A 17,155-nucleotide genomic window follows, 5' to 3' on the forward strand; every position below is an offset into this window, starting at 1 on the left:
GGAAACAAACTTGAACAATCACAACAATTACAAAAAATTAAGACTATGTGATAATAAGATTCACAAGATAAATCTTATTACAATCAAATATCAACAATTTGCAAAACTAGACAATTTCAAATCCAAACCTATAAGAAAATATAACAAGCTATCAATCAAAAACACAATGCATATGCAATTGATGAATTAGATAGTAATTGAAACTAATTGATCCAAGCAAAATAGTAAAAACCAAATTTAAGAAATTAAATCAATTTTTATCAAAAACAACTTATAGATCAATATTAATTTCTACTCTATCAATTAATCAATTAACATATACAACTATCAAAATTAAAGAGGATAAGGAAAAGAGAATGACACCAATATTTTTATAGTAGTTCACCCTTTCATCCCCGCTTCGGGCTACGTCTACTGTTCTTGGTGAAAAACGCCTCCAGCAAGGTCATCCACTAATAGTAACAATGTTGAATAGAAATGTGATTACAAGAGTTCCTTGAAACTATCCTACTTCTTCAACCCCCATGTAAGCACTCCCCCAAACTTCAAATAACCTTTGAATTTGGTGCTTCTCGATGTCTTCGAATCCTCAATCACCTGTGCAATCATTCAAACTCATCACTCAAGTTCTTCGATGCTACGTCCGACAAATGGATCCCCTTGAACACAAGAACAATTAGAAAGAACCCCTAAGACAGATTATTCACTTCACTTTGGAACCTTGATTAAGCCCAATCAATTTCTTTGAAAGAACCAACTTACAATCCCTATTAGCACCCTAGCAAATCATATGACTCAAAGCACAAAGTGATTATAAGATAATGTGTTTAATCTTAAAGAATTTATGAACTATGAGTTTTTGAGACCTAAAGAGAATAGATGCAAATGATTCAATATTCTACGGAAGTGAATAATTATTTATCACAAAGAAAGAACTTCTCGATTACAAATAAATAAAGCATTTAGGCATTGTCATGGACTTGTATAGTTTACCTCATTCTGGTGTAAGGAAAGACTTTAGGCATTGTCTTGTTATCTTACTTCTTTAACAAGTGGGTCAATGTATCTGCTCTTTTTGAAGAAATAAAGATAAGACAATATCTATTAGTGTTTTTTATATGTAAGTTTAAATAATTGAAAACAATTTACTCTTTGGAAAAGACTTCAAATAAGCATGACAATGCTTAATAGGTCATACTTACGACAAACCGAATAGAAAACTCTTAAAATGAGTTTTTAAGTGAGTTTGATATTACGGCATCTCATATGCTAAGTCCCAATATCATGATCATATGTCATCTTAATAATGTATGTTCATATCAACAGAGTTAGGCTCACATGATGTATCTAGTTTGATATTATAAATGAAATGAGTTAATTTGACTCCTATTAAAAAAACATTCAATATTACATTAACATTCAAAATTAGACAAACATTCTTTTTTACATTTATTGCAATAAATGAAATTAGTTAATTTGACTCCTATAAAAATCAAATTCAATATTATATTAACATTCAAAATTATAGAAACATTCTTTTTTACATTTATTGCAATAAATGAAATTAGTTAATTTAACTCCTATAAAAAACAAATTCAATACTATTATATTAACATTCAAAATTATACAAACATTCTTTTTTACATTTATTGTAATAAATGAAATTAGTTAATTTTACTCCTATAAAAAACAAATTCAATACTATTATATTAACATTCAAAATTATACAACATTTATTTTTACATTTAGTGCAATGCCTGTTTGGTCAAATGATTTTCACAAAAAAAAAAAAAAAGGTCAAAAGATTAATTTGCATTATCATACACCTTTGTGATCTAAATAGCAATTAATATATGTAATTTTCGAAACATGCAACCAAATCACATTCATGAGCTTCAACGTTATATAACAAGAAGCAGATCATATGTTCCATTACTCTACTATATCCAAATATGATGAGTGCGGTCTCCAAAATTGTATTCTTAATTTCAATGTTAGTGATAATTCTCGTTGCTTTGCAGTTTGGAAAAACTAATTCTTACCTTCCCACTGTATACGAACACATTATCAACAACATGAGTAGTACTGTACTCGGTGTTCATTGTAAAGACAAACATCATGATGCTGGATTTCGAAGAATAAATTTTCAAGAAATTTACACTTTCAATCTGAGGCCTCATCCCATTGTTAGTGTAACCTTATGGTTTTGTCGATTTGAATGGAATAATGATTTTCAACACTTTGATATTTACGTACAAAAACGAGATGCCAAAATTTGTGAAAAAGAATGTACTTGGTTTATAAATTCGTCTGGACCATGTAGAATTAGAGGGACCTCTTTAGATTGTTTGCCATGGAATCCAAAAGTTGCTATCGTTTATGAACATAGGCAACTTGGTCCTGAAAATAATACTCTTACTATGTAATTTTATCATCAAAAATATTTCCTTGAAATTTATATAGTTGGAATAACAAAAATAGTGGAATGATTTATTATAAGTTTTGCTATAAGTTTTGCTATAGTTTCTTTTGACTTATATGATAATTTTACTATTTTATTCTTTTTCTTTTTAAAATCAATACTTTGTATTATACTTTATAATTTATCTAATAAAAAAAATCGACAAATCTTGTAAAATAATTTGTTTTTTTGTTGACAATTTCTTATAAAAAAAAATCGAGTAAAGTACACTATTTTTCCCTCCTTTAGGGCTTTGTTTGCAAGTTTGGAGGGGAAATGAGGGGAGGACTTTGAAAAAAAAAGAATGAAGTGGAAGAAATAGAGGACATTGGAAGGAGAGAGATTTAAGGGGGTTCATTTTTCTTCATTATATAAAATTCTCCTCACATAGAGAACTCAAAAATTGTATTGGAGGAGGATTTTGATGAAATTTTGGAAGTTTTTAATAAATTCATCAAATTTAATCTATGTTGTTATAATATTGTTAATATTTAACATATATATTAATCATAAGCATTTATTTATTAATTTATCATTCAGTAAAAAAAAAATAGTCTTTTCAACATATCCCAATATGTCAAATCTGCAGATTTGCCAACTCCTAGACCGCAAGTTCTAGTCGTTGTGTTGACGGATACAATAACAATGTCAACTTCGTAGAAATGCTTTTCAACATCAATGCTAAAGAAAAGGTTTTTGCCGTGACATTACTTTACTACATCATAAGACTTGGCTCATAGATGTAATGGTGTCAGTTTGGTTAATACAGAGAATTTGAGGTGTAATGGTGTCAATTTGGAACTTACTACTAATGCAAATGAGAACATGGGTTCAAGAGAATGCTGATGCAGACATAAGTAAGAGCCCTCCAAAACTGGGGCATATATAACACAAGTTTTATATGGCATAGTATCCATACTTCACTGGTGGTTGTCAATGGAAGCCTTAGATGGAGATTAAGTCATGGTCAAAACATTTGAAGGTGGAATGATCTGGGCAACCTTGCAACTAAATGCATACAACATCAAAGTTAGGGAATTAGTTGATAATGATACCAGAAATTGGAAGACATATTTGGTTAATCTTTATTATGACCAACATGTGGAAAACCAAATATTGTATATGCCCATATTCAAGGATATGGGTGAAGATAAGTGTTCCTGGAAATTTACATCACACGGGGAGTATAATGTAAAGACAACGTATCACTACATCATGGAAATTTTATGGATAATAGTGATTTACGAGTTCCTGATAACTGGATGAAAATATGGAACATTAAAATCCCTCAAAAAAATAAAAGTTTTCTTGTGGCGTGCGGCAAGGGGCTGCCTTCCTACAAGGGAAATACTTCGCACTATTTGAGTTTAATGTACGGATATGTGTTCGTTGTGAGGGATCTTATGAAAATGAATGGCATTTTTTCTTTGGTTGCAATAAAGTGGAGGAAGTATAGGTCGAAGCGGGGCTGTGGAATTTTATTAAGGATAAATTGGAAATAGTTGATGGTTTTGTTGATCTCTTCTTCCTACTGCTCGAATTGCTATCTCATGATAGCTTACATATGTTTGCTATGACCATGTGGTGTATTTGAAAGCGTAGAAATGATAGACTATGGGATGATGTGGAAACACGACCTGCAATATCAATTGGGTTGGCGCGTGAATCTTTATATCAATGGCAACATGTACGCGCAAAGCAACGACAAATGGAGAATGAATCAAGTTTGATCAGTGGCACATGAATAGAACGGCATAGCAGCAGCAACACCATTTGATGAAGAAAACCAGCCTTTGGTGGGGTTAAATGTAATTTATACGTCTCAATTTTCAAGGATCAAAGGTGCTATGGCGTTGGAATGCATTTGAGGGGAGAAAACGACGAGTATATAGCAGCTAAAACAACTTGGTTTCAAGGAATTCCACAACCACATGAAGTGGAAGCGTGCGGTCTAACAGAGGCAATAATTTGGCTTGGAAATCTAGGTTTAACGATGGTTTTCATAGAACATGACTATAAACAAGTGGTTGACGACATCTCTAACAAAATCGGTAGCAATTATGAATTAGGAACTATTTTAAACTATTATAAAGATTCACTTTATAGATTACCAAACTTTAAGATAAGTTTTATTAGGCGACATGCAAATGATGTGGCTCTTTAGTGAGAGAAACTTCACCTTCTCTCTAAGTTTTCTTTCTCCTTCATTAATCGAGGAGAGGTGGTTTTAGGTCATTTTTTGATCTAGAATCACCTCTCTGCATCTTTTTCCCCTTTCTTTCAATTTAAATAAGTAGTTTTCACACATATCAAGTTTTTCATTTTGTGTTTTTTGTGATTTCGTCGTCTGAGTGAGGCGTTGTGTTCTTCGTCGATCAGTGTGGCATTTGATTTCACGTCCTGTTGCGGTGTTCATTTGGTTTTATTGAAAGATCAACTTCAGTCAATTACAGATTTAATCAATGATTTGGACGTCGACGTTGCAGATCTGGAAGCATGTGTATTTTGGTGACTTAGAATTTATCAAATTATTTGCAGGCATTTTTGTCGTTGTATGCTATTAACTTGGATAATTTGAGTTTGTTCGCAGATTCACCATTTACGTTCTTAACAATATTGAACATGTTATTGTATCTGATGTAGTCTCAATTTGAATGAATGAAGGAATGTTGTTTTATTTTTGTCAAAAAGACATCATTGTCATATGCTAGTTCCCAACATAGTCTTGTCTCCATTGATACTATATTGGTGTGCTAGAAATAATTTCATTTTCAACAACAATATGCCTTCCACATCCACCTCTCTGCAAAGGATTTATGCTATGGTTGCAAATATCAGAGAAGCTTGGTCTTCTTTGAATTTGAGAGTTCCAAATGCATCCAAACTCAACATTGTTATTTCTGTCACTTGCTGGACTCCACCTCCTGCAGGTGCTGTTAAAATCAACACTGATGGGGCTGTTAAAAACAGCGGAACTCTAGCTGCTTGTGGTGGTCTTGCGAGGGATGCATTGGGAAAATTTCTTTGGGGGTTTTCGTTCAAGCTGGGAGCTTGTTCAGCTATTCAAGCGGAGCTTTGGGGTATTCTTCATGGTCTTGAATTGTCAATTGTGAGAGAAATGAGTCATACTGTGATTGAATCTGACTCTTTAATGGCTATCAAATTGATAAACTAAGGCTGTTCCAACTCTCACCCTTGTTTTAGCCTTAGCTCCAAAATAACTACTCTTTTGAGCAAGCTTCCAAGTGCCACTATCCATCACATATGCAGGGAAGCTAATGTAGCAGCTGATATGCTTGCCAAGGATGGTTTTAACTTTAATAATGCTAATGTTGTTTGTTTATTCAGCTCCTATTTTCCTTGTTAACTCTATCGTAAGAGATGCTTATTTGATTCCACCCATTTAGGGTTTAATCTAGTTTCTTGGTGGGGGCCTTGCCCCCTACCATTCATCAAAAAACAAAATGCTAGTTCCCAATGTCACGATCATATGTCATCTTGTAGTTTGATATTATGAATGAAATAAGTTAATTTAACTCTTATAAAAAAAAAATCATTCATTATTATATTAACTTTCAAAATTATACAATATTCTTTTTTATATTTATTGCACAACCTATTTGGTCAAATAATTTTAAAAAAAAAAAATAAAGGTCAAAAGATTAATTTGCATTATTATACCACCTTTTTGGTCTAAAGATCAATTAATATATGTTTGTCAAAAAAAATCAATTAATATATGTAATTTTCGAAACATACAAAAAAGTCACCTTCATGAGCTTCCACGATATATAACAAGAAGCAGATCATATGGTCCATTACTCTACTATGCAAGTATGATGGGTTCAGTCTCAAAAATTGTATTCTTAGTTTCAATGTTACTGACTATTCTCGTTGTTTTGCAGTTTGGTAAAGCTAATTCTTTCCTTCCTACCGTATATGAACACATTATCAACAACATGAGCAATACTGTACTCGGTGTTCATTGTAAAGACAAACATCATGATGCTGGATTTGGAAGAATAAATTTTCAAGAAATGTACACTTTCAGTTTGAAGCCTCATCCCATTGTTAGTGTAACCTTATGGTTTTGTCGATTTACATGGAATAATGATTTTCAACACTTTGATATTTATGTACAAAAACGAGATGCCAAATTATGTCGAGACTGTACTTGGTTTATAAATTCGTCTGGACCATGTAGGATTAAGGGGACCTCGTTAGATTGTTTTCCATGGAATCCAAAAGTTGCTATCGTTTATTAACATAGGCAACTTGGTCATGAAAATAATACTCTTGCTATGTAATTTTATCATCAAATATATCTTCTTGAAATTTATATAGTTGGAATAATAAAAATAATGGAATAGTCTATTATATGTTTTGCTATAGTTTTTTTACTCGTATGAGTTTTGGTATAGTTAATCATCAAATACTGAGCATTATGATTTATGAGTTTGATCTTCCTTTCTTTCTCACTTTTTATGAGTTTTGGTATAGTTTTTTAAAAGTGAAATTTTCTTATAAAAGTGAATATTATTGTTTCGTTTAAAAGTGAATATTTTTTTTTTTGCTTCCCTTTGCTTTGTTTTTAAGTTCATTAAAGAGTAAATTGAACTTCCCTCATACACTTACTTTTATCATGTTCAAATTATGGATCCACTTGAAGTCATCCCAACGGAGCCACTTGAAGTTGATAGTTTGAATTTACAAGTTTTCCTCCCTCAGTACCATGGCAATTGCATACAAAGTGGAACTTGGATTGAGTCTCTTTGTTTATTCAACTTTTGGCTACTAATAAAAATGATTGTGTTCATTGTTTGGGTGCTGGTACGAAATCTAGTTTGCGCATTTCCAATTTACAATGTTGTTGACAACATGTTGATTGTGGGGGAGAAGAGTTTGGGTAATGTTAGAGCCTTGAAGCAAAATGTTTTTATTTGAGTACTCATATGAGGATCACCCATTAATTTTCACAAGAGTTTGTTGGAAGGGCTAAATGTAGCAAAGTCATGGTTAGTGGAAGCTAGTGTGGTGTTGAATTGCAAAATGGCCAAATACCTTTTGTTTATTTGGGCCTTCCTATTGGTGGTAATCCTCGCCGTCTTTCTTTCTTGTATCCTTTGGTCGATAATATCCGTAAAAGACTGTCAAGTTGGAAAAGTAAAAACTTATCAATGGATGGTCGACTTCTTAACACATTTATCTTGTCTTCGCTTCTGGATTACTTTCTTTCCTTTTTCAAGGTACCATCAGGTATAATTTCATTAATTGAATCCCTTTTTAATTCTTTTTTGTGGGGGGTAGGGGAGTGAGGAAGCAAGCAAAATTAATTGGATCCATCGAGATAAAGCGTGTTCTGATAAGGAGTTAGGAGGTTTGGGTGTCAGGAGGATTAAGGAATTTAATTTGGCATTGTTATGGAAGTAGTGTTAGAGGTGTACGCTGATCAGGGATGGTCGTGGTACAAGGTGCTGGTAGCTAATTGGGGCCAAGGGATCATATTAGCGAAGGGGGCAGTAATGAGTCAGGTTAGTGGAAAGACTTATGTGGTATTAGAGATAAAGTAGTTTCCGATGACGACAGTTGGATTGCAAATGGGGTGGTGTGTCGAGTGGGTAATGGTGAGACTCCATTTTAAACGATCCTTGGTTGGAGGGAGTGTCATTGTGAACTACATTTAGATGTTTAATTGTGAACTACATCCATACAGGAAAATACAAACACAGTGAGGCACCTGTAGATGTTATACAACCTCCAAACCTGATCGAACACTGCAGACCACTCCATTATATCAGAAAGTGTGAATCATTACCTCATCATAATCATCCTTGCAAATCCACGCATCCGAGACATGCTCTGGGATTCACGAACCATTGATTCATATTATAATTCGTGCTATTTGCCTTGAATCTCAATCAATTCCACGAGCACAGCTTAACTGATTCAATAATATTTTCCGAAACAATATCTTTCTTTTTTTAATAGTTTGTCATTCCTTGCCTTCCAATTTCCAAATACTCGTAAACCAAATCACACTAAGACTACTAGCCAAAACTCTCTTGCTGCCAGTGCCAATCAGTCCTTCAAATTGATTTTAAGTGTGCCAGACCTTCATTTTGGTATGTGTAAACGTCCCAAGCCACTTGCTAATCATATACCAAGTACCTGCAAACACCGGGCACTCAAAAAAGAAATGAGTGACAGATTATTCGGCTCCACATTCACCAACACACCAGATGGACCCATGATCTATAACGCCTCTCTTATAAAGATTATCTTTTGTAGCTACTCTATTTTGAAACACTCTCCAAGCAAAACACGAAACTTTTGACGGAACTGCTTTATGCCAAGCCCTCGACCATGAAGGATCAGTCGAAATATTGAAACTGGACATGATTTTCTTATAGGTCTCCTTTACAGAATGCTCATATGTTAATTCCCCACTCCTTTACAGAATGTCTTTCCACCATAACGAACTTTTATGATTCAACCTCGACAGCCTGACTCTCACCGCGTCAATTACAGATTGCCACGTTGAGTTTATCCGCTATCAAGATGCCATCCAGAATTTGCCTTCCTGCGATAAACGTCGATTGTGTTTCTGAGATAATTGTGCCAGCCACCTTTTTAAGTCTATTTGCTAGAACCTTTGCTATTACCTTGTATATACACTCAATCAAGGAGATCGGTCTAAAATGCGACAAGTTAACCGGATTCTTTTTCTTCTAATGTGCTAATTAAATCAATGAAAATAATTATCAGAACATTTTATTGTGAGAAATTAATTAACAGGGGTTTGGGGTATAATAGTGCTTGCCTGTTTGGTACAATGATAAAAATACAAGGAAAATGTACTTCTCCGATCCGTCATTTCCAAGAGCAGGTTTACCAAAAGCATTTGAATGAGATGACAAATGATCTTTTAAGCTTAATTACAGGTATGGGTTCAAATCTAACGTTAGAAATGCAGCAGTTTTAAATATGTTTTGGCATTCACAGAGGTCTTATCTGACGAGCGATTAGTCTCTGTAGTTGCACTCAAAGGATAACAAGTTTACACAAAAAAAGACAATGTTTAAAATCTAGTATGTATTTATCTTATATATAATAAAGTAAGTTAATTCTAAATAAATGGGATCAAATACTGGCACAGGAAATCATAGATACAACTCTACCCTCCGAACCTTCAACAAAATTCACTGGATGGTGAACTTATTAACAAAATTGCTTATGCTTATGTCAGAGGCTCAAGTGCTAAGTTACCATGGAATAGCTATGTCCCTCCAACAAGATCTTTCATCATATGGTGACTTGCTCAAAGGAGATTACCAACTTATGAAAACCTCAAAAAAATAGGATGAGCTATTGTGTCAGTATGTTGTTTTTGCAGGAAGAATGAGGAAACATTAATCAACACATTGATATATACAACTACTAGTTGGCATGGCTCTATCATGGGATGCACTGGCAGATGGAGTCCTTATGTGCAACAGATGATGACTTCTTCTATTCTACACATTATTTGGAGTATTTGGATAGAAAGAAATTGCAAACAATTTCGAAACAAATTAGTCTCAATTTCATCACTGCCATCGGAGGTTTTGTGCAAAACATTGGCAATGCTATTGCATCACTGGAGAATTATGTGCAGCTATGTGTGCAATAGAGAGGGGTAACCTTGGCGCAACTGGTAAAGTTGTTGTCATGTGACTGAAAGGTCACAGGTTCAAGGCCTGGAAACAGCCTCTTGTGTAAAAAACAGGGTAAGGCTGCGTACAATACACCAACAATGGTGGGACCCCTTCCCGGACCCTGCGTATGCGGGAGCTTTTAGTGCACCGGGTTGCCCTTTTTTTTATGTGTGCAATAGAGAAAGCTAAGGAGATGAACGGGAAGAACATATGAATAGAAAGTGATTAAGAACTGGTTGTAAGGGTCACCAATCAAAATATACAAGTTTCTTGGTGCTTAAGAAGTAGAATTGCAAAATTCTAAGCTAATAGCTAGAAGCCTTAATTGCTTATGCACTCACATTCATAGGGAAGGAAATGCAGTGCACTAAAAGAAAATATGGATTTTGCTACCATTATTTTACTATGAATGATGTTGGTAGCAAATCTCAATTAAAAATACTACGAAGAAAATACTAACATGTGCTGCAGGGCACTTTAAAAAAATCTTTGAATAGTACATTTTTATGAAAATTTGTGTATTCAATACATTGTAAATTGAATTATTTTCTAAGATTAATTTCTTAATTTGAATTGCTTAAACAACTTAGGGAAGCACTCTCCACGAGGATTCGTTAGCAAGACGATAGGGGAGCATCTGTCCAAATCTCAATTTGATTTTAGGTGCTAAATAATAGTTTCGGCATTGGTTGAAAATGTACAATAGTTTTGCATCAAAACTACTTTAAAATTGAAAATTGTAGATTACTTGACTTCTCTAACTCTATTTTAACCAAATTAATGCTATAAAACTAAATTTAAAATCCTTTTAACAAACTCTCACATGTCCAACACATACTAATATAGTCTTACTGAGAACATCATCAAGGTATACAAGTAAACCTTGGCAGTCAATCATCTAGGAACATACAAGTACAGAAATCTAATAGTAAATATCAAACTTACAATACCATAAATCAAGAGTTGAAAAAGGAAAATGCATTATCCAAGAGTATAATAAAACTGAAGTTCATTCCCCAGCAATGGAAATTAAATGGCAAATAAAGAATGCCTTCTCCTTACGAAACTTAGCCGGCCTCTAGTATGGTCTGTATCGCATGGAACGTCTAAACCTTGGAGCGCTTCTGCAAACCAAAACGATTTAGTCATTACAGATCAGTAAAGGAAGTGAAGATTGCAAAAATATTTTGTCACAAAAAGAATGACTACAGCATGGATGCTTATATGGTTTCAAATTAACAGAAGCTTTTTTACTGTTGAAAATAAATGCCTATTTGATTGCAGAAAATAATATTCTGTTTTCATTTTTACTTTAGTTTCTATTTTACTCTGTTGCACCGACACTTCTGATTGAAGGCATGTCCGACACGTGTCGTGTCAGACACCGACAATACACTCACACTCGTGATTACATTGAATTATGTCATTTTCTCAAAATTTGACTGGTGTCGACGGGTCCGTGTCCGTGTGACTGTCGTTTCCGGTGTCCGTGTCTGTGAAATGTTTGTATAAGAAATAGTGAAAATGACTATTTGTTGTTTTCACTATTTCTTATATAAATCTTTGAAAACAGGAAACAAAATGATACTTTTATACTTAAATATAAAAGGAAATGACAGTACAATATATTTTCTTAAACCAAATAGTTCCTAATTATCTTTACAACCAGCATTGGGGTGGGGTGGGGCAGGGCGGGGGGACTCGTTTTTCATTAGCATGGTTGCAATGGAGAAGGTCATTTTTTAAACTTTTTTACCTGAAATTGAGAACTTAACGTTTAAAATATTGAAGGCGAAGAGATCTATAATGAGAAGTATTTGAATCGCAGAAACAAACTCATGGTTTTGTAAAAACCAGTTATAGCAAAAATTCACCCACCACGTAGCAGAGACAAATAAAAGCAACAATCCCCATTTTTACTCATCAAATAAAAGGTTGAAAATAAAAGACTACTTAATTTCAGAAAAGTACTCTTTTTTCACTTATAATTAGAAAAATGTCACTTTATTTTCACTCTGCATCCTATTTTCAAATGTTTGCATAAGAAATAGTAAAAATGACTTATTCATTGTTTTCACTATTTCTGAAGTTTCAACTAATTTTTTACTCATCAAAATCCAGGTTTTTCAAGTTTCCGGTATTCGCTTACCCATATCCAGGTCTACGATACACTGGAGGTGGCCTCCTGGATCTTAAAACATAAGTGTTTCTCCCACGATGTTGGTTCATTCCAGGAATGTTAGTACGCTTAGCACAGACCTGAAGTGCAAAGTAGAATTTAAATATACAACATTAATGTGAAAACTAACTCAGAGACAAAATGCATTTTGATTGATTGTCTGATACAGACCTTAATTTTCCGACCGTAAAGCTCAGACTCATTAAGTAACAGAGCTTTGGGAACAGCATCAATGTTCTGGAACTCAACATACGCACATCCTTTGGGTAGACAATATTCATTCAAGAGAATCGTGACTCGACTCACAATCCCACATGACTGAAAATGCTGTTTAACAACTTTGGCTGTACATGCATAGTCAACCTGCATCACAAATATGTTCAGTTGAGGATTTAAAAAGTTAGAATGAAATTACAATTTCCGATAAAAAAAATAAATTCAACATGCAGTACAAATGTGATAATAAGACATCACAACTGTCAAGGTATCAAATACATGGACATGTATGCGGTCCTGTGCAAGCAGCAAGAGGAATGTGCAAAGCTTAAATTGAAAATAAGCACTAAAATGTAGAACAAGCATTATACAGTTAGACACTTAGCCAAGCAGGTTGGGCATTCATCTCTTTATATTGATGTGTGGTTACGGTCTCTTCGATTTTACGGTATGTTAACAGTCCCATGTTGGATAAGATACGGCCGGAGAATATGTTTATAAGTGGTGGACACTGGACAGTCATCACCTAACAAGTTAGTTACCCAAATTCTAAGATGGATTAGAGTCTATACAAGATCCATTGGGCCACACGCTATTGGGTCTCCCAAGTCCCAACCCAAATTCTAATACGGCAAGAGATGAAAGTCCTTTTGAGGTTCTTATGAATGGTCGATGTATATTATACAGTCTACACAAATCAATACAGATGACTTAAACTTATTTCAGCAGCCAAGAAGCATATTTCCTTAGAATCCAAGATTCAATTCCATTCTAAAATCTGCAGCCAAAGGAGGAGGTATGTTTAATTATTATTCTTTTGGGAGGTAAGAAACGGACAAATATACAACAAAAACTACTGAACTTTTAAGGATATCCACTGTTTATGTTGTTCATGGTGGACACCCAAAAATCCGCTGTATAAACACACAATTCCAGCCATGGGGGGTATCCCTTCACAAATTGGCTATGGCAGTTGACGAAAAATCCGCCACGCCATTCTGCTATGGCTGCCATTGAACAACATTGATTCAGTCAATGCACGCCTTTAGCATATGCAAGAGGCATGCGGCTCATGCATCAAGCAAGATTCAGTGACCTCTTTTGGCACCTTTGGCTACACTTTCAAGGGAATCACATTTGTGGAAAAGCAGGACTCCTATTGTTGGGTGTTAAGAAAAGGTATACAATGCAGCGTATTGAGCAAAATGGTAAAATCTGAAGCTTTTCGATAACCTAAAACTAAATAGCCATGCTTAGATAATATTCTAATTGGCAGCATCCTTTGAACCAAAGGATTTCAGTCTAGCACAAAACAATCAGCACGCGTGTCGAGTATGTAAATACACACAGACATATAAAACAAAATGTAAATTGATGTCAAGTATCTAAATATAGTGAAAATGAAATGAACAGAGGCAGACTAATGAAATTAGCATCTTACATTTCCAACATAGACAGAACGAGCATCAACTTCTTCCACCACAGCTTGACTTGCCGATGAACCAGATGAGCCTTCAAATCAAAATTACAAATTAAAATATCATTTAACAGAAAGATATTTATACTGTTCTTAAACGCCTCAAATAAAATGTAGTATATTAACAAACAACATTAGAAATGACAAGTATCTTATCCATCATATATGCCTTATAATGCAAAGAAGCCCATTTCTTTAAGTTGACACAAGATTTGAAATCAAACAGCAAAAAATATAACTATTGTGTTAACCCTTCTCATGCTATAATTTCATTTTCCACGAAGCCACCAATCCTTTCTCGCTGAGTTGAGATCCTCTCCATTTCTTTAAAGATATATTCATCAACATTACTATGGTTTAGGTGTATAAAGGCCTAATTAATGTCACCAATTTTGAAAATGTCTGTACACGTCAAAACCATAGTAATGGACTTATCCATTAATTTTGAGAAAGGGAGAGGACCGTCACTCCTTCTCCCCAACACAAGCTCTCGGACACACAACCAATACTCTGAACAAAGTGTAATTTTCAAGCGATATATAAACCAAATATTTAAGAGAAATTATTTTCTATGGTTGAACTCAATTTTCACAAAGTTCATTTCATAAATTTTCAATCTTTATTTGCAATTATGAAATGTTAATTCCCACTAGATTTTGTTTTTACCAACAATCACTCTCACCTAAAAATTCCAATTTCATTCAAAAAACCTAAATTTTCCATATCAAAGTAAAATTGAAAGCAGGTGTAAAATCATAACACATTCATAGGAAAAAAAATTTACCATACCTTGGACTGAAGATGTGCCTTTTACGAATTGCATCGTTTTTTGTAATGTACCTTTGAAAGAAGATGCGCCTCTTACGAATGTTGTAACAGCAGGATCTGTATAAATATCCTACTAGCACCTTACCATGCCACGATCGTTGGTGATTTTTCAGTAATCTTCGATACTAATCTTCGTATTATAAAAGAGAAGAGAACAAACAATCTGAATTGCCAACAAATTAAATCAATGCATTGATGAGATATACATTTAATCACAGTACACAATTTCACAATATAAAGTATACCAACACGAATACGAACAGAGGAGCAAAGAGAACTTTGCATGCACAAGACAAACGGCACAATGAAGAACGAGAGATTTATCAGTACGGGGTGTGAGAGAGAGGAAGATATAGAACAACCTAAGTTGAAAGAGTAAAGTGACTTAAGCGATATTTATAGAGTGGAGCAAAGGTCAAACCTTTACCATTCGTCCGTTCCTACAATTAAGATAAGATCAATTTTGATTATCGTTCCTCTCACATGTTTGGTACATCATCTCACATTTTATATCGTAAAATGTATAACTAACTTAAATTTAGATTTTTGTAAGACAACATAATTTATCATAATTTTAGTTAACGATATAATAAAACCACTTCTAATATAATATAATCTACCTATTGTCATATAAGAGATTATGTTGTTTTGTTAAACTCTACATTTATGTTAGTTTTACATAAATCAGACAAATAAATCACTTTGTATACCAATATTATTTTGACAAATAAATCAGACATTACAAGAAAAACACAAAGATCACTAATGATCATGAGGTGGCAAAGCTCTAGTAGGTATTTGAACAGAGCATGTCATTACGACATACAACGAGAATTTGATCACATTACTTTCCGCGTCTTTTATTAAACTTAATTTTGCAAAAGATAGGTGGGAGCCTGTGCATAAGAACATTTGCACGACAGGACATATTAGAGATATAATATAAAAACCATGTAGACAAACATAGCATAATATAAAAATTCTTGTTTGCGAACATTGGGAATATTATTAGACAATAAGAAGTTCGGATACAATCAAACTTTCGATTGATTCAATTTCAAGTACCTTAAATCCCATGGATGTAGATGTGCTCTGTTGAATTGCATTTGAAAAACCAACCTACAAAAATCATAGATGAAGACAGACTCTTTGGATTTCATCTAATTTCATTTGGAAAAGGAAACTATAAAAAGCATATTGATTCTTATAGAAAAAGAAAGGAATAACTGAGGCTATTCAAACAAGCATGTGCCGCAAGTGGTATCATGGATTTTCAATTTATGGGTGCAAAAATCATCCGGTTGGTTGTAGTGTTGTCGATTCCGGATGGAGGAACAAGGACAAAAACCAAAAAAACCATCATATAAAAGTGCCATTGTGGTCTATGGCGTTGTCAAAACTCTTGATATCCCCATACATTGGGTCGTGGCCGCCATTTAACAACACAGGTTTGTTGAATATGCTACCAAACTCTTGATATCCAGAGGAATGCATATGCTTAGTAGGACTCTACTGTTCAAACAATCAAATTTCAAGCCCAAAGGACTGTTAAATAATGAAGCACTGACACAAACATCGGAAACGATACTGACACGGACACGACAATACCGATACAATTTTAAGAAAAATGACATAATTCAGTGTAATCGCAGGTGTCGGACACCAGGACACACCTTCAATCAGAAGTGTCGTGCAACAAAGAGTAAGAGATGTAATTTAACAACCACTAGTGTGTTATAAGTTATAACCTAAGAACTAAAGTTTTTGGGATAGTACATTCATGATAATTATCATTATACTTGTTCAAATTTATATAAAAAATTGAAGATAAAAGAATGAAATCAAGAAAAAAGACAAGTAAAAAGAAACATGCAAACAATTGATGGATGATAAGGTGTTGAAAACATAAGACAGAACATGATCAAATACCTCTTCCTCTTCCTCTTCATATCCCAATGAATGTGATGATTCTTACCCCCAACACAGCGGCGAATATGAGTTATGTCTAACTCACTCAACAAAACCATTCATTTCATTTTTTGTTTATTTTATGGAAGTTATATTATATGGAGATTGAAAATATTTCAAAATTTCCCTAAAAAAAATCAAAATAAAGTGGTTTAAGGTTATTACAAAACGTATTTAGAAATGTAATAATGATGTTAAAAGATAGGACAAATTTACTTAACCAACTTTATTTATTATTGATGTAATATTTTGTTAGTAGTGTACACTAAATTAATTAGAGAGTACAATTGAAATTGGAAGTAAAATAATAAATTTATATCGAAACAAGTTTT

The 17,155-nt window shown here is 33.7% G+C and overlaps 1 protein-coding gene across 3 annotated transcripts; it reads right to left on the reverse strand.

Moving 5' to 3' along the window:
• Positions 1-10,974: 10,974 nt before the first annotated feature.
• On the reverse strand, positions 10,975-16,885 carry LOC25483206 (polyadenylate-binding protein 2). 3 transcript variants are annotated; one of them, XM_013611859.3, is made up of 7 exons: positions 16,785-16,885; positions 15,921-15,974; positions 14,817-15,018; positions 13,992-14,062; positions 12,506-12,697; positions 12,305-12,414; positions 10,975-11,279 (listed from the first exon to the last, which is right to left on the reverse strand). In XM_013611859.3, the coding sequence occupies exons 3-7, from the start codon at positions 14,848-14,850 to the stop codon at positions 11,234-11,236; spliced, it is 453 nt and encodes a 150-aa protein (XP_013467313.1). In that variant the 5' UTR covers positions 14,851-15,018; positions 15,921-15,974; positions 16,785-16,885; the 3' UTR covers positions 10,975-11,233. The 3 variants fall into 3 exon arrangements, with proteins under 3 accessions (XP_013467313.1, XP_039690795.1, XP_039690796.1); XM_039834861.1 differs by lacking the exon at positions 16,785-16,885 and having other exon boundaries at positions 15,921-16,407; XM_039834862.1 differs by lacking the exons at positions 15,921-15,974; positions 16,785-16,885 and adding an exon at positions 15,101-15,512.
• Positions 16,886-17,155: the final 270 nt, after the last annotated feature.

Source organism: Medicago truncatula, chromosome 1, assembly GCF_003473485.1.
Source record: "Medicago truncatula cultivar Jemalong A17 chromosome 1, MtrunA17r5.0-ANR, whole genome shotgun sequence".
In the NCBI taxonomy this organism is placed as follows: Eukaryota; Viridiplantae; Streptophyta; class Magnoliopsida; order Fabales; family Fabaceae; genus Medicago; species Medicago truncatula.